We start from the raw sequence: 19,123 nt of genomic DNA, 5'->3' as shown, positions 1-19,123 counted from the left end.
AGAGAATGTCTGAGCCGTGAACATCCTTTAATTACTGGTACTGTGGGATCTCAACACCTAACATTGAGCCACTTAGTGAATTCGACTTCTAAGTTGGAAATTAGGTGAATAGTCCGTAAAGAAAAATACATCCCTTAGTTTAGGCTTCCGGACAATATCTCAACTACCTCAACTCATGTAATGACGATCATCAATCGAGAAAACAAGTATACCATTACATTTACGTTAATCACTTAACGGTGATACATATATTTAATCTGCCATGGAAATATACCCATATATGTTTGAAAATACATGCATGCTTGTTAACTATCTTTACCTATTCTCTTTTACGGTGGTGGTTGGAGGTAGTCGACAGGAAACGCTACTCCACCTACTTTTCGAACTAATCAACACTCGCCAGCAATAATTAATTGTGATCTCAAGGAGAACGATACTCCATGATAGATTCGATTCCGTGTCACCCAACTTTGGAGTCAAAGATTTTACAACTGAGTTATTCGGGCCACGATTGACCTCCTGTATGGCTGAGATTTATTTATAACTGGTTGATCATTGAGTAGTGACCAACATCATAAATACCGAGTACTTCTCAGTGCTGATCGAATTATATCGAGCATTAATGGCGCCAAGATTACAGGTGCACCTTACTGACAAGTGCCGAATAACATGAAACTTAAGTCCAAAGTTTCCTATCCACTACTTTCAACTACCAACTTACATCTCAACATAGTGCACGCGATGTCGAGTCGCTTAGACTAGTGGCCGCACTGCAACATGATCGATAAAATTCAATCAGCATTAAGGAGGACTTGACAAATATGACATTGGTCATAACTTAGTGATCAATCAATTTTACATCTATTCTCTTATTGGTTGTGAATGCACTCAGTCAATTATTCATAACTCATTTATGTATTCATATTGATATTCACAAAACAACCCATCCAACCTCTCTCCTCTTCATTCAGTTGACTAATAAATGTATGATTTGTTGAGTTAAGTGACTTGCAACATATTGATTCAAACTTCAACTATATTTATCTTTTGGGATTATTGAGTGGGAGTAAATCCAATAACACAATGAGAATTAGCCTAACACTACATATATACGAAATTTTCTTAAGTCGACGATACAAGAATTCAGAAGAACGGTAAACAACATACAAATATGTTACTGATCGTTCAAATGACAACTAAATCAAATTGATACAATAAATGAGTACACAGATTCATACATTTCATTTCGAGTAATAATAATAATAATAGGACCAGTAACTGAATGAAACCAAGTGTACAGATTGAAGTAGTTGAGAGTGAGTCGAACTGACAGTAAGACATCTCCACGACCAACAATAACACTGAACCGCAGCTTCACGTGTTTCAATCAACCACACTATTAGAAATAATCACAATTACTTACCACGATAACAAAAGTAACAGCTAACTAACTGGTAAAACTCATCATTATGATCAATACAACTTACTCATAATGATTGATTTGTGGAGGAAGAATCCAGACAATACGTATTTTCTCTTTTACACTCAAAGGACAAACTGTTAACATCATTAGAAAACAAAACAAAAAATACAGAAAGAAAATTACATATAATGTTGATGAAAAACATGCAAATAGAAAGCTAGCGTAACAAGTTTCTCAATCCAACTAATAATTATAGTAGCGATTTTCTTTTTAAATACTAGCCAGTTATTTGTAGATTTTTTAAACTGGATAGGTAGTATGTAGTACAGACTGATTTGAGTTAGGGTACGATTGAAAATTAGGGAGCACCAGATAGTTGTTTCAGTATTAGTATGGTACTCCCTAGCAGTGAGCATTCATGAACCTACCAGGAATCGAATTCAAGACCTTCAGATCTCACAGTAAACTCATGATTATTATAACTATTTGAATGACGTCTATTAGTGCACAGGTAACTCCAGTCAATTCGCGATATAGCGCGACGACTATCCAATGCCATTTAGTAGATAATTCTTTCACTGCCAACCTGTCTAAACTCCATCAGCTTAAACTTCTCACTAGAACTTAGACAATACTTTATCAATCATGCATAAGTTTGTTCACTCGAAATTCTGAGATACATTTTATTTATGTGAGGTATAGTAATGCTAATCCACTGGGCAATATAAAGTACGCAAATTGACCTTTAAACCAAACTACCTAGCCTACTGTTTGAAAGCCAAGTTATTTAGAAATTGATTGATGTAAAGCATCTTACGGTAACATTACGATATAAAACAAATGCCCTGGTACGGCTCGAGGGTAAGAAGAGTCCGCCTTCCCTCTCGAAATGCTCTCATATAGTCATGTGTATACAGACACTGCCAGGGAAGTCCTACTCACTGCCTTTTTGCGGCACCGGCGTTGTTTACCGAATTGAGGGGACGAAAAGCGAATGTCGAGAGCTTTAACCGGATTGGTGCATATGGAGGGTCCATCTAGGGTAGTTGGAAAACCTTCATTCCAAACCAATGGTGCACACAGGCTTCAGGATCTTATGGGAACAAGTGGCATATGGACTCATTGTTGGTCACCGGCTACCATGGAACTGCGTCTCCTAACGTTGCTCACTGCCTCATGGAGTAGACCTCCAGGTCAAAGGCTCCGGGTGTGGTCCTCTAAGAAAACCACCTGTTTCGGTTTGGGAGCCTGGATAGTATCCCAGTCCTCATACAAATCGAATGATTTGTGTGGCGCATATATATTTGGTGCCTCCTTGCACTAATGTTTACATATTTAAATAAAAAAGATACAAAACAAAACTTCAGATTGTATATGCACTGCGCTTTGTATCTATCGGAATATTGAAAACGGTTAAATCTTCCAACCCTGTTTATAGACCAATTTTTTTAATTTTATAAACTTAGATTTTCGTTTTTATTTTTAGGCAATCGAAATTCGCCTACACATTTAATGTGTTCTTCAATGTTATCTCTCTTAACTAAACATGTTTTGCGCTATTGATTCGTTACCAAATTTATATGTAAAAGCAATTCAGGTAGTTCAGTCATTTTTTGGTATTTACAACGAGTCCTTTGACAGATATTTATAGTTCAACTCAGATGATATTACGTAGTAGTAGTGTGGTGTATGTTACTTATGTCGACAGACATAAGTAGTATGTAACTTTAGCAGACGAAGGCTAATAAGATCAATTTGAAGAGAATAGAAAAGAAAATAGAAAGGAATCGAGAGTAGGAAGAGTCATACAGAATGTGAAAGACAAATGATGAAAATTTGTAAATGAAGTATTTAATGTATAGTTCTCACATTTTACCAAGATATTCTGTAATTTTGTATTTAATTACAACCGGTTGTCTCCACCTATGTTCTCATCCACAACAGTAATGATAGTAGTAATAGTAGTAGTAGAACTACAGAAAGACGTGAAACATGGTGGACTGTAATTTATGGACGAGCCAATCAGATAAAAGATGAAAGATCCTGGATTTTGGCGCGAAATTCAGTCATCCGTTTGGCTAGATAGCGTTTTGGCATTCTAGCTGAAGCCAGTTCGTAACGAAAACCTTAAACCTAGTTCCTAACCTTAACCATCAACTTTGAATCATAATCTTAATTCCTCACACTGCTTTATAGTCTTCATTTAGTCCTAGTTAGTAAGTGAACATTTTTAAGGTCATTTTAGCGTCACTCAAAGGTCGTCCATAAATTATAGTCTCACTGTAAAACATTTACCGTAGAAATAGAGGATATTCATAGGTTACTAATATTTGATCATAAATCCCTTAGAAGCATTCCTCGCGTATGTTGCAACCGTTTAGTTAGTAATACTGAGGTTGGACGCAGAGTACCAGATAAGTATGACAAATTAGTTGATAAGGTAGTGAATCTTGATCGACTGAGGTGGCTGGGAGATGTATCACATATGCCCAGCAGCCAGAGACTAACTCAACGCGAAATAACGGCTGGTGGAGAAGCAGGTTGGAAGAAAGTTACGAGTAGTAAAATCAAGACGTGGCACTGTTCCATGACGTTCCTGACTGTTGGATTGAGACATGTCGGTAGATGCAGACTATTTGTTTGGGGTTCACACAATTATCGTAACCAACGGTTAGAGACTGGATAAAATGAATTAAACTTATTTGCAATAACGCAAGTGCATTCCCTTTTTGTCTTCTATTAGATCCTAAGTTTCTAAATGGACTATAGACTGTTTTATTCCACTAATCCATACTTTCTTCTATAATCTGATCTTTCATGGCTAATATTTTCTACTACAACTAATACTATAACTACCTCTACAACTATGGAATTAGGAGCCAAAATATAAAAAAGATCACCCGAATAATTTATTAATAATAAACTGAAGTTAAAAGTGTTGCCCATCTGAGGATTTCTAAGTGGAATCAATCATGTTTTAGCCTACGGATAGTAAGAGAGAGCTCGTAAGATTTTAGATTCGTGTCTATGTATGATGACATGATGAATGAATTCCAACTATTGTTGATCCCCAAATGCGGAGAAAATAGTTATATAGTGAGCTCTAATTTATTTTCAATGGTTCTTCCGACAATGTTAGCTTGTGACGAAATTTCGATTAAAAAATACATGTATAGAAAATCAATTTAATTTAATGAAATAGTTTTATACTCACCCTTGTATAATTTAGCAAATGAATTAATATCGAAAGGTTCAACACATTTAAAGTTTGTCACAGGTAGTCCACTAGAATTAAACGATAAAAAAGAAACACAAGAACAAAAGGTAAATAAGCATTATATTATCAAAACTACAATTCAAGACTAACTCGATGGATATTTTTCGTTCAACTGTTGTCAAAAGATAATTCTGTCAAGTTAGTTTTGTCATAGTAATATTTTATGTGATCTATATGGCACAGAGAGATGACAACGCTGTTTACAGCTTTCCTTAACGAATTCCACACCTTGCATTATTTACAGACTATGGGACCGGTTGGTAAAAGTGGAGAGATGGTTAGTATATGACACAGTGTCGTGGTATGAAAGAAAGCTGTACAGGACTGAAATCTGTTAAACCTTCAAGACTCATCGATTGGGGTCCTAGAGATACTAAGATACAACGGCTTAAAACGTTATCAGACATGTCTCATAATAGAAGCTGGTGGCGATCTTACTGTAACCCTCTTTTACTTTCTTCGTAAAAATGAACGTAACTTCTTCAACTAAAAGAATTCTTTCTGGTAGTACTATTATCGTTACTTTACTCTCACACACTGATTTCTATTCATTTTTTTTATTATACTTACCCTCCTTTCTCTATCTCTTTACGATCGTATTGTTATTGTGTGGCGCATACATATTTTTATGCTCATTTTTACCAATATCTATGTGCTTAAATAAACAAATATCAAGTTAGAAACCCGCTCCCCATATTTTGGGTTTGGTAGAAGATTAAAGGTTATCTATAAGGGTAACATATAACTTTATGATTCTGAAAGCATTCAGAGAAGACTATATTTAGATAAAACTCATTCAACATGTACTTGAGCATCCTAAATATGACGGCTGATGATATTACGTGATTGCCCGAATCGAAGTGAAATGAAGTTTAAACCAGAGACTTAGTGACTGAAACTCGAACCCCTTGACCACTAGGCATCATCGTTTATCCAATCAAGTTATTAAAGGATATAATTAAGTATAATTCTAAAGTATGTCAAAGGTACTGATTAATAGTTTGAACACTTTTGTTGCCGGTGGAGAAGAGCTTACAGGAGTAATGGTTGAAGCCTGACAACAACATACTTATTGATCGTACTATTTAAGTAAGATTGTGATTATTTGATATTTTTAATCATATCGTTCTCGTTCTATTTTAGTTATAAATGAGCAAAGGCATTAAGACCCCTTTGTATCTACTACTCGATTAACTTATGAATTTAGATTATATGCTACTCGTATGCTGAACTACCATTTTGTATCTTCAACTCCAACACAATAAACGAGACTACCTTTATCCTCTTCTTTCCTGCCCCGTCAGATAGAGTGGGAGGTATATTTTCTGCATACAAGCTTTGCCAAACGAGACCCACAAAGAATCAAAAAAACTGCTTAAATTAATTAGTTACAAACTGATGAATATGCTTTTAATTTATGAACTGAGCAAACTCACAGAATAATATAACGAAAATATGTTGTAAGTTGACCTTGAATTCACCTTAAATTCTTATAAGTTGGCATTTAGGAATTTCTTATTTCCAACATATACATGTGGAATTTCAACTTGCATTAATTTTGTACAAAAGAAAGTGTCAGGATATCAAGTCAATCCATGCACCTTAGCAAAACTATAGTTTATTAAATTAAACACTCCGTATGCAGTGGGATAGCAGTTTGCAACCATAATTATCTACATATTAAGATGTACGTAATCAGATGATAAAGGTAGTATAAATTCACTCACTCTAAAAAAAAATGACTCCTAGTCTGTCATTCAGTAACCATATAAAGGTTCACGTGTACGACCATACATTTGTTGTGTGTAGGGATTATAAAAAGACTATCTGATTTCCCATCTTAATTTAGGTAAAGTAAGGTGTATTCAACGGTCCGGTGCCTACGGCTTACATCACGAAATGATCGTACTTAGACAACCATTGAAAACCAGGAAGCATTAGAAGGCTATTTCGTCCTACTGTGAGACTGCCCAGCAGTGCATAGCCACGACGCCACCATCGACCAAAACCAGAACTTTTGGGCATCGACATGAATGTTCAATTATAAGACCAATGAGTTGGCATCCGATGCTTCACATCTACAAGCCTCATATCCAACACGATTGAACTCCATAGGTTACGGTTCAGCAGTTAGATTTCAGAAATTAACTCTTGATCATCACTATTACAGTACTAAGACGAAACAATTGTGTAGTCCTTCCTACTTTCCAATGATTTTATAACTAAGGTCAGTTTGTGATGTAAACTATGCAACTCGACAATCTCTACATATCCCTTACACTACGAAGCATTTTATAGAATAATATTCATAATAAATTAAGGATGAAAATCATATTTGTAAAATTTCAGCGATTGCATTTTAAGTAAATCCAGTGTTTCACTCAGAAATATGGTCTAAGCTTTTCCAAGGAAATATAATCAAGCAAGTGTACGTTATCTAAACATACTTTTCTTTACACACCAGAAATCTCATAGGTACTATAGCAAATTTTTTTACTTTTAACATTGTCAACATAAACGGATGACTTGTTTAATATACAGTTAGCCAGGGAACCATGTACTTATTTATATTCGATAATTTTGATGTTTGGTTATATTTCCTTGAAAAAAGTTTGAACCAGATAACTAAGTGCGAACAGTTGGATTTACTTAAAATTCAATCGCTGAGATTTAACAAACATAATTTTCTTCCTTAATGTATTACATTAAATTGGCACCCAACTACTGTGAAACTATTCATTCAAATTTAGTTGAAAGTTTACGGGTATCAATGCCAAGGTTGAACTTGCTAGTTTCAAATAAATTGAGTATTGAATGGAAAGTTAATAGTGAATATATTTTTTATGTCCCAATGAGTAGAAAGATTGGTGTTTTGTGACTTAATCTTAACCACTTCTTCAGAGTAAAGAAGTGACTTACATCAAGAATACAATTTTTCCACTCATTGGGGCATTAAAAAAATACATTTACTATTAGGTGAAAGTTCTTAATAGTGATAATATGCTATCATACAACTTACATTCTTGGTATATCAGAGAAAATTTTTCGTACCAATACTTCCAGATCGTCTAAATGATCTGAAAAGTGAGTTTTTTTTTTAAAACAAGCAAATAAACTAATTAAATTTGAATAAACATGAGGCTTGAATATTTTATTAACAAAAGTTTAATTCTGGTGGAAAAGAGCGTTGTAAGAGGTGAGTAACTACTACTACTACTACTGTACGGCGCTAATCTCTATCGACCCTATTCAAATTACACAACCACGTTTTTCCTTGTTAAAAATGAATTACGAAACTTAACAATCAAGATATTTTCGGATTTCAGTTTACATGTTCGACGCTGTTTTGTTCCAATATTTTAGTTATCCTAACCAGTGCTGATACTTGAGAATTCAAACAACTAATTTACGATTTCTAGTCAAATGAGAAACAGCTTGCAATATATATTGTGTAATGTTAAAAGTAAACAAATGTCCTAATTATTCATTATGCATTCAACTGCTGGAAGTGATTAAGTAAACAATAATGTTCTTTTTTATGTGAAAAGACTGATTAGCTAAATGCTGATGAATTTTTTTACAGGTGATTTCAAAAATTTACTAAAGTAAGACGATACTGTCGAGTTGGATTGTGCTTAGATTTACATTTAAAAAGAGCAAGTAAATCAGTTGTACAAATATTGACTAATTTACTCACGATCAAAATATGTTAGATGAGATTATTGAACTTGATCGTTTACCGTGTGAAACGGCCTGAGTTTTAAAAAATCGTTAAGTCAGAAAGGATTGGAAAACTATTTTTTCATAATATGGGACTGCTTAGTAATATGCACTCACGATACCGTAGATCAAACCCAAAACATTCAGGTTTAACGATGAACACTAAACGTTTGAACCATTGACATAGCATCTAACGATTTACAAGTCTAACCTCAGTTAGTTCGCAATATTGCGTAACCATCCTCAATACAATTAATATGTCACTAACCGGCTTCGAGTACCTGCGAGATTGTGGACGAGCATCGTTGATGAGTTTCATACTAGGGAAAAACAGCTATCCAGTGCGCTGAGACCGCCTTTGAGGTATCGTACACTTTCTCCTGTTACTTGGGTCCCTTTTAGTTTCATTATCCAATTTAGCTAATATGATTAATGGCATATCGTGCATTACGATGTTCGTCAGGGCTGTCCACTCTCCCCATTCTTGTTCAACTTTGCGGTTGACGTACTTTTAGAGATAACACTCTCCTCATCTAAATTTACAGGGGTTGAACTTCTGCCGGGAGGTTCACTTGTTGACTTGGAATATGCAGATGACATCGTTTTATTTGGTGAAGACGCTGACAAAATGCAGAGTCTTCTGACCACTCTAAGCAACAATGCAAGCATGTTCGGGATGCGATTCTCTCCCTCGAAATGCAAAATGTTGCTCCAGGATTGGGTTACATCGACACCCGAACTAGTGATTGGGAGTGAAGTAGTTGAGTGTGTCGACCGCTTCACTTATCTTGGAAGTCTCATCAGCCCTTGTGGTCTGGTGTGTGACGAAATCTCAGCACGGATACAGAAGGCTCGAATAGCTTTTGCCAACTTGCGTCATTTATGGCGTAGGCGAGATATCCGTCTATCAGCCAAAGGACGGGTTTACTGCGCAGCAGTTCGTCCCGTACTACTTTATGGCAGTGAAACATGGCCGGTAAGAGTAGAGGATATCCGTAGGTTACTAGTATTTGATCATAGGTGTCTTCGAAATATTGCTCGTATATCATGGGACCATCGAGTAAGTAACACAGTTGTTAGGAAACGGGTAACAGGTAAGGATGGCGAGTCAATTGATGAAGTAGTAAAACTTCATCAGTTGAGATGGCTGGGAAACGTGTTACGTATGCCCAACGACCGACTGCCTCGACGTGCTATGTTCAGTGGTATAGGAGTAGGTTGGAAGAAAGCTAGAGGCGGCCAAACCAAAACATGGCACAAGTCCATGAAGTCACTGACAAGTGGACTGAGTCATGTTGGTAGGTGTAGACTACCTGCTTGGGGACCGCGAGATGATAGCAACCGATGGTTAGAGACCCTGAATGACATGGCTCAAAATCGTTTGCAATGGCGCAGGTGCATCCACTTTTTGTGTTCTCCCAAATTCTAATCTTCTGAATTCTTCATGTTCTTTTTCCTCTTTCCAAATTTATTTCACTGTATTACACTCCTTGAATAACATCTTCAAACCCTAATCTTTCCGATTTCTGTTTATACTCTTACCACCTCTACCACTACAGGGTTTGAATCGACGACTGCATCTCTGTGCTAAGGTGGTGTGGCAACTCGAACTGACGTATGTACGTACGAAGTTCTACGTTGTTACTGACTGACTGATATCGTGCATTAAATCACTCCCAGTCTCCCACTCTTGTTTAGTCGGCTGAAGTTAGTTTGCATGCTGCACCCATATCTGTTCTCCGACTTTTTCTTCAGAAATAACGTTTCCTTTTCTGAAGACCACAGTCCCAATCTTTGAAGTTGACTTTACTCCATGGAAATCTCTTCCTACTACCGTCTGCCCCACATTGAACTCTCTGAACAATGCACCATATCATTCATTGTTCCACTCGTTTATCACTGGAGACTATGTTTGGATCTTGATTTTATTTGTTCTATTGGTACCCTAATTTTTCTTCCAAACCGCTTCTGTTGGACTTCCGTGATTAACTGTTGCTGGGTTCTGAATTACGCTGTGGGTTAGTAAACGTTCTTGAATGACATCCTTTACTTCTCCTTCTCCCTCAGATTTAAGCAGTGCTTTATAAAGCTGCCCACAAACCTCTCAACTAACCCGTTATATTGAAGATGGTAGGGAAAGTGTCTCGATATACCTAACGGCACCGGCGATGGAAAACCTGGAGAATTCCGCAGAAGTAAACTGAGGTCTATTATCCCATACCGATACATCTGGACACTAAAACAAGCTGAATTCCTGTCTCAATTTTTCCACAGTACATACTTCATGTAGTGAACTCTGGGCATTTGGAGGGAGCATCAACAATTACCAAGAACTGTTTCCCCTTTGTGAGACCGGCAAGATCCACGTGCACTTATGACCATGGCTTTGTCGTAGCTCCCCAACGTTTCATTTTTGTCTTTCGAGAGGCTTTAGAGGTTTGAGCACATGCAGAAAATTTCGCAATATATTCTTCGACTTGAACATCAATATTTGGCCAGTAGACGTATCTACGTGCAAGTGCTTTCATCCGTGCTATCCGTGTGTACAGCATGCAGTTCCAACATCACCTTACGACGTAAGCTCGTGGGTATAACTACCCGATGTCCAAATATCAGGTATATGTCCACGAGTGATAGAGAAATCCGTCAATGAGCATAATGTTCAGTATATTTGTTGTCTATATGAATAGATCACCCATGCTCGAGGTAACTAATAATCTGTTTCAGCTCGTAGTCTTCTTGAGTATATCATTTAATATCTTCAGCAGACAATGGTGTTGCTTTTACAGCAACTTGTAGTATTTGATGAATATCCTCTTCTAACGATATCGTTGCAATAAAAGAATCTTCACTTTTATGTTTCTGATTCGCAATTAGTCGAGATAAAGCATCAGCTTATCCAAATTTCCTGTTGATTTATATAAAATTTGTAAACCACAGGTACGTAATGTAACAGCCCAGAGTTATAATCGATTTGCTGTATATGCAGGAATACCCGACTTCGATCCAAATACAGATATGAGTGGCTTGTGATCCGTTAAAAAAGTAAATCGACGACCATAAATCATTTTATGAAATTTCCTTACCGCAAAAACTAAAGCCAATCGTCTTTTTTCAGTTTGACTTTATTTTCGTTTAGCTACATTAACAGTTCGGGATACATGAGTAATGGGCTTTTCTTTACCATCAGGAAAACGTTGACTGATGACAGCTCCAATTCCATAGTTGGGAGCATCAGTGGCCACAATTATTTCAAGCTTTGAATTATAACTGGTAAGCAACAATTTAGAGGATAAAATTCTTTTTATTTCGTCGAAAGAATTTTGACATTCTTTTGTCCAGTGCCATGTTGCATTAGTCATCAAAAGTTGGTTTAATGAGTCTACACATGTAAGCTATGAACATACCATAATAGCCAATTAACCCCAAAAATGAATGGATCGTTGTAACATCAGTCGGTCTGGGCATGTTTTTATAGCATTTATATTATCTGGGTCTGAGCGGCGACCATCCTTATCAAATACATATTCAAGTTATTTGACAGACTCGAGGAATTCACACTTTTCTTTTTGTAACTGAAAACCAGCTGGCGTTATATTAGTAAACACAACGTCTAACCGGCCTAACAATTGGAACTCGCTTTACACCGAACAGTAATCGGTTAAATTGATAGAATCCAGGATGGGTATTAATGGTTAATAACTCCTTTGAATTATTGTCGACTTCCACTTGTAAGTAGGCTTCAGATAAATCAAGTCCACTGCTTAATTTAACAAATAAACCTTCTGGCAAAGGTAGTGGATATGAACGGTTTTGTAAAGCATCATTTAATCCTGTTGAAAAATCTGCACAAAGGCGAATAGCTCCGTTCGCTTTCTGAATTACTACAATTGGTGCTGCTCATGTCGAACGGTTAGTAGGTTGTATAACACCGAGCTTCTCTAGTTGATCTAGTTCTTTGTCAACTTTGTCGTTAGCTGCATATGAAACTCGACATTTTGGACGAAAAACAGGTTTCATATCTGGTCGTAAGTATAATTTTACCTTCCCAACTATGCAGCGTTCCAACTTATTCCGGAATAAGTTTGTATGTTCCCGCAAACGATCTTCTATCGTCATAGCTTTTTCAGTTACATGAACGATAGGCAGATATCTAGAATTATTTGAGCTTTTCATCGAGCATATTTCGCATAGATTTAGTCCCATAGATTTAGTTTGTTCATCCAATCTACACTAATAAGGTCAAAATCATGTCTGTTCGTTAAGTAAAAATTGCTTTTGAAGTAGTTGTCTCGGAATACAACAAAGCATTCTATTATTCCAAAAAGCTTTAATATAAGTCTCCAGATGCATTCCAAGCTGTATTGTCAGTCGGTAATTCTTGTGAACAGTCAATTAAATTATATATTCGTTTAGAAATTAACTTGGTATCCGATGCTCTATCCAATAGTAATCGAATATTAACACCATCAACATGCATTCTTTTATCATCTATGCTTAATGGCAGTGTAGCATCAGTCAGTCAATCAGCTACAACGTAGGACCAGGCACATATGTGCATCGGTCCAGGTTGCCATACCGCATCAGCACAACAAGATGAACACCGGATTCATAGCAGTGGTTAGGTCAAAGGTGGTAATATATAAGAGAAAGATTGCATATAGAGATATAGTACAAGAAGAAAAAAATTGGTTCGTAGAAAGAAAGATGTGAAGCGATTTTAATATCTTAGTTTAAGGGAAGACAGGGAGTGTACACACCGACGCCATTGTGATCGATTCTGAGCCATATCACCAAGAGTCTCCAACCATTGGTTACGATAGTCACGCGGACCCCAACCAAGTAGTCTGCATCTACCATCATGGCTCAGACTACAAGTTAGTAACTTCAAGCACTGATGCCACGTTTTGATTTGGCCGCCCCTAACTTTCTCCCAACCATCCTAAACACCGGTTAGCATTGCACGTCGCGGTAATCGGTGTTCAGGCATACGTAATACATGGCCCAACCATCTCAGTCGATGAAGATTCATAACCTCATCAACTGATTTACCATCATTCCCTAATACCCTGCGTCTAACCTCACTATTACTTACCCGGTGGTCCCAGCAGATGTCAACAATATTTCTAAGGCATCTGTGGTCAAATACTAATAGCTTACGAGTGTCTTCTACTCTTAATGGCCATGTTGCAGTGTAGCATATATACTGTTTATATACTTGTTTTGATACTGGTGAAGATGCTTCATCGGCCTTGACCTCAAACTTCTCTAGTTCGGCAGACTATTTATGTATGACCGACTTTATTGCATATAGGAAATCTGTGATTTCTAAACCGGCAAATTTCCGAGAAATTCCAAGCATTTAGTTGAATGTTTGAAAATTTTGGAGTGAAATTTATAACCCATGGTACTATTTCGTCTTCGACCTGTCTTAACAGCATGAACAGAATGGTTAGATGGCGCCGCATTTTTTGTTTCCAGGATAGCTGTACTCTGTTTTAGGTTTATTAATCGTCGGTCAGTCAATCAGTCAGTCAGTAACAACGTAGAACTTCGTACGTACATACGTCAGTTCGAGTTGCCACACCACCTTAGCACAGAGATGCAGTCGTCGATTCAAATCCCGTAGTGGTAGAGGTGGTAAGAGTATAAGCAGAAATCGGAAAGACTAGGGTTTGAAGATGTTATTCAAGGAGTGTAATACAGTGAAATAAATTTGGAAAGAGGAAAAAAGAACATGAAGAATTCAGAAGATTAGAATTTGGGAGAACACAAAAAGTGGATGCACCTGCGCCATTGCAAACGATTTTGAGCCATGTCATTCAGGGTCTCTAACCATCGGTTGCTATCATCTCGCGGTCCCCAAGCAGGTAGTCTACACCTACCAACATGACTCAGTCCACTTGTCAGTGACGTCATGGATTTGTGCCGTGCTTCTCGGCTCTCCGAGTTAAGATCATGTGTATTAACTCTTCTTTGCAGTGTAATTTCTGCAACGGTTTCTAAACTGAAACTAATGAAATTGCCTGTATTTTTCACCTCCGGATGGGTGCTGTGAACTTGCTCAATCCCGTCCACGTGTTATGCCTCGTATTGCATTAATCGTTGGTGTTCAACAGTAACAGTTTTCAGGGTCTTTTCATTGTCAAGTTCCATAAGGGATAACAACCGCACGATAAAGTCAACATCGAAAGGAGAATTTAGACCGGAAGTGAGTAATAAGCATTTAAATTGATCAGTGGATAATACATTTAATGTAAACCGTTCTATTCGTAAATTTACTCAACCAGCGTACGTAGTGTAGTCTTCATCAGCTTCTTTAGTCAACTGTAGACAATTATACCGGATATGAAATGGTGATATCTGTTCATGAAACATTTTATTTAAAAGGTTGACAGTTCCATTGAAATTGACTTCTCATGGATGTTTAGGCAGGATATGCTTTTTATACTTTTGATGCTTATTGAAACCAAGTTTCTGTAACGACAAACTATGTTTGCGTCGTCCATAGCGACAAATTGTACTTGGAAAATGTCTTTCATTCTGCCAAACCATGCTTTAAAATTATGACCACTATCTGCATCGAAAATAAATTCCGAGATTGGACTGAGATATGACTCTCTACCTTTATGTCCTGGAATATCTGGTTGAGTAGAAAGTCTCCCCAAAACTGCTTCCAGGATTTGCTGTTGAGAAGCGAACATCTGCTGCTACTGCTGTAATAGTAACTGCAATTGTTCAGAAGAGGGTGTCTTTTTATTTCTTTTCACTGCTACTATCATTGTTATTAATTTCTTTTAACTCCCAAAATTCCCGCTGCCAGTTATATTTTTTGCCCTTCCCAATTATCACGTGACAAAATCGCCAATCAGACCCTGTTCCTATAGTAAACCAATGACACGCCAAAACAGCACTAGCAGCCTTGCGTCAACTCTGAATCCTTATTGGTCCTTAAAACCGTAACTTCTCGCCTAGCCCGGCCCGCTGAGTAAAATATAAGGTCTCAGTCTCCGCTGTGTGGACCACATATTTCAAACATGTGATTTAAATACAAGCAGACCAGACCGCACCACACCGTAGAATAAAAAATTATTATTATACAGGATTAAGCCGCAAGTGAGTGTGACACTGTAACTAATACATTGGGAATAACTTAGGAATAGTAGATCGTATAATGGTAGTCAATAGGTCGAATGAAAATTCATGATAAAAGGAATATGAATATACATATGATCTAGTTACTTAACAGTTATGCAATAAAAGTATATATATAACAGTCTATAAATAGTTCCTGGAAGTTAACCATAATTTAATCTTCTTCAGATACAACACTATCAGTCTTGAAACATCGATTTCGGTAGCTTGAATGTTTTTTTTTTATGAATTTAATCTCAGTGACCTTTACACTGAGATGTTGCATCTGGATTAAACGAAAGTATATATCTTTAGCTTATGACATGAAGTCGTCAAATGAAAGATATTTCGCTATAGACATGGAATTTTACAGTTTATCAAGACTGTATGGTTCGGGTCCAAGAGACCACAAAACTCAGTGGTGTGAGACGTTACCAGACACAGTCGGGAATAAAACCCAATAGTTTTTCATCACACTTTCTGAACAAAAAAATTGAGACAAACTTCACCAACCCAATCAAGTCCTTCTTGATTGTATTTTTCAATGAACAGAACCTATTATTAAACACTTCTTGTTTATTGAGTCGCTGCTTTCCTCTTCAGTCACAATATGATTACCACTACATTTGTGCCGCTGTTTTTGGTATCCTACTATATCAACACATATGCTAGAAATAAAATAAGGTATACAACAGCATCCAAATTTAGAATACTCTTCCAAACGAAAAGTTTCGATTTCAAAAGAAAAACAGATTAAAAGCATAGATCAAACCTACTGTCAACTTAAAGTGTAAACACTTTTGAGAGACTTACGTTTCGACTGTACAGCAAGTGTCATTCGATCAGAAGAATAAAAATTCTTTCGATGTTTATTTAAAAGTGAATAAATATCAGTACCATTTTGTTCCGGGATTTCACGTAGCGATTTACAATTGCCTGAAGACAAAAGAGGATAAGAAACAATCTCAAAGATAATTTACACACGACAAGCTTAAACCAAGAATTTTGATAATTTACATTTGAAGGCATCGAACAGTGGAGGGTGAACCATATACACATAAAAAATTAGCCAATAAAAGATGAACATACATACCATAACCGAACAGTTTGTAGGGAGAATCTTTACGAGACAAATGACCAATTAAATAGTGGAGTCGTGAAGAATCCTTGGTGTATGCCAGTTCGAATTCTGTAAAAAAGAAAAAAATGTATGAATAATGTAATACGTAGTTTATATACAAGCAAATCAGACCGCACCACACCATAAAATGAAAATTAATAATTATACAAAATTAAGCCAAGAGCGGCTGTGAATGTAAGACTGTAACTAATAGACTGGGAGTAACTTGAGAATAATAAATCGTGTAATAGTGTTCAATGAATCAAACGAAAGTTAATGATAAAACGAATATGAACATACATATAATCTAGTTACTTAATAGTTATCCAATAGGAATATATTTAATAATAGTCCACGAATAATTCTTGGCAGTTACCATTCACTTACTCTTCGTTCGGAAATAACATGCTAAATAGATGGTTCATCATGCTATGGGATTCCTCAGTAATGTGCGACCACAACCAAACATCCGGAATTGAACACAGTATGTTCAGGTTTTGCAGTGAACGTCTAACCATAAGAACCACTGAGCTAGCATATAACAGTACAATTTCAATATTGATCAATTTGTGACAGATACGGTCATGCAATGACATTTGTGACAATTGTTTCACTCTTGATACATCTGAATACCAGTCACACCCCAAGGGTCCCCAGGTTTTCAGTGATACAGATAAATTTATGATAAATGCAACCTACATATGGAACTAATCTCCATAAATCACCTTCAAGTGAATGTCCTTTACTTTAGACATACTTTAAATGTGTGAATTCAATGAGACCAAAATACAAGAATGGTCAAATAAGTGTTCATATAAAAATTTTACTGAAGTTGAATCGCCTATATATACATACAAACAATTCTTAGTAGAACAATATACATGATAAATACTCAAGGACTACTTTACTTACCGCTATTAACTGCATTTATCTCACGATCTGTGCTATCTTTGCTTAAAAGTGGTGAAATGAAAAAGTTGGCAAATTTATCAAGGCAACTAGCAAAATGTTTACGTTTTACATCGAAATGAAATAAAGTGTATTCATTCCCTGTCCAAGCATTATTAGTTCCACCACGTTGACTAAGATATGCATCAAAATCATTCTCTGTTGGATATTTTAAACTACCCATAAATACCACTGTAAAGAAAAACACCAATATATGTGTAATATTATTAAATGTTGATTTGTATCAAATAGTATGTTGTATTTTATGAAAGAAATTACCAAATTGATCCTTAAGTAAATTCATCTTACAGTACAAATGCCACGATTTTTTACAATGGATACGCTTTGCTTGAATCAAAACAGTATACTCCTGACAGACTTATTCAGAGAAACATTAGGTAATATTTTGTAAATGTAAGCTATCAACAGTTAGGTACGTGATAAGTCGAGGAATTATACTGTTGTGTAGTAAACTATAATATCATCCAAACTGATGTGCACAAATAATAATCACTGTTAAACAATGAAAAAAAAACAAGTTCTTATATGGTCTGGTCTGAGCCAATTACTTTCTTAGATTGACACTCTTTGAGTGGTGGTGATTCAAGAAGTCAGAAAATATGAGGAATCAGTACTCCTTACAAGTATAAAATATACATAGAAGTACACAAAATTTTCAACAGTATTAGCTTAATAAAACTTACTATGCTCCAAAAAATGTGATAAGCCCTGAGCTTCTACTGGATCTGAGAAACTTCCCACTTTAATGCACAATGCAGCAGCAGACTGAGGAATTCAAAACACAACATATTACAAGTTAGGCTACAAAAATGGTGAGCACTTTTAACACCGAGATTAGAAAGTAGCTGACGTGACTAATAATAAAAGTTTCAGTATTAAGTGGCTAAAAGAAGTATGACTATTGCGGTTTATTTGCTAACGGTTCTTCTTATGAAGAAAACTATTGACTCTATCATATATACTGCTTTAATAATTAGAATGTAAAATTATTAAACACAAGACTGATTGTCACTAAAGCTCTTTTGATTTTTAGGAAATTTATCCAATGATTGCTATTCCACAAGGGAACTAAGAGAAATAAGAGAAATCGCTGGCTCTTGAAGTACAAGAATTAAGATACTTTAAGAGAATCAAAGCCAAGCAAAGCTGAAAGTATGTCGAATGTTATTAGTGAAATTCTCTCTTGGTAAGAAATTCATATCACACCCGGATCCCCGGTGATGGAACTAATGTTTACTACCAACGGATGTTGGCCATGGATTAATACTTCAAAGATTCTGTAGTTATTTTTATTTTCGATATATAAAATTGGGATACTGAATCAAAGTATCATTCTGTCAGCTTCGGAGTTACGATAGGCAGGGTTTGGAAAGATAAGATTAAAGGTAAACGAATCAGTCAAGTAAGATTTTTGTCCTGCTTGTGATTTAAGGTTTGAGCTAGATATTAAGAAATCCACTGAGGTAGTGCATGTTGACCT

General features: G+C 36.2%; 1 protein-coding gene across 1 annotated transcript in view; it reads right to left on the bottom strand.

Moving 5' to 3' along the window:
* The window catches only part of NRD1 (Nrd1 complex RNA-binding subunit), a 63,762-nt gene that overhangs the window by 43,286 nt on the left and 1,353 nt on the right, over positions 1-19,123 (bottom strand). Inside the window, exons 3-9 of the mRNA XM_051219522.1 lie at positions 18,327-18,408; positions 17,587-17,814; positions 16,648-16,743; positions 16,368-16,490; positions 7,720-7,777; positions 4,638-4,708; positions 1,488-1,557 (exon numbers count right to left, since the gene is read on the bottom strand). Coding sequence (XP_051064760.1) covers positions 1,488-1,557; positions 4,638-4,708; positions 7,720-7,777; positions 16,368-16,490; positions 16,648-16,743; positions 17,587-17,814; positions 18,327-18,408 — 728 coding nt within the window. The remainder of the gene's footprint in view (positions 1-1,487; positions 1,558-4,637; positions 4,709-7,719; positions 7,778-16,367; positions 16,491-16,647; positions 16,744-17,586; positions 17,815-18,326; positions 18,409-19,123) is intronic.

Source organism: Schistosoma haematobium, chromosome 5 (genome assembly GCF_000699445.3).
Source record: "Schistosoma haematobium chromosome 5, whole genome shotgun sequence".
NCBI classification, from domain to species: domain Eukaryota; kingdom Metazoa; phylum Platyhelminthes; class Trematoda; order Strigeidida; family Schistosomatidae; genus Schistosoma; species Schistosoma haematobium.
Note: the sequence above shows the minus strand (reverse complement) of the source record. Positions and strands in the feature narration are given on the sequence as shown.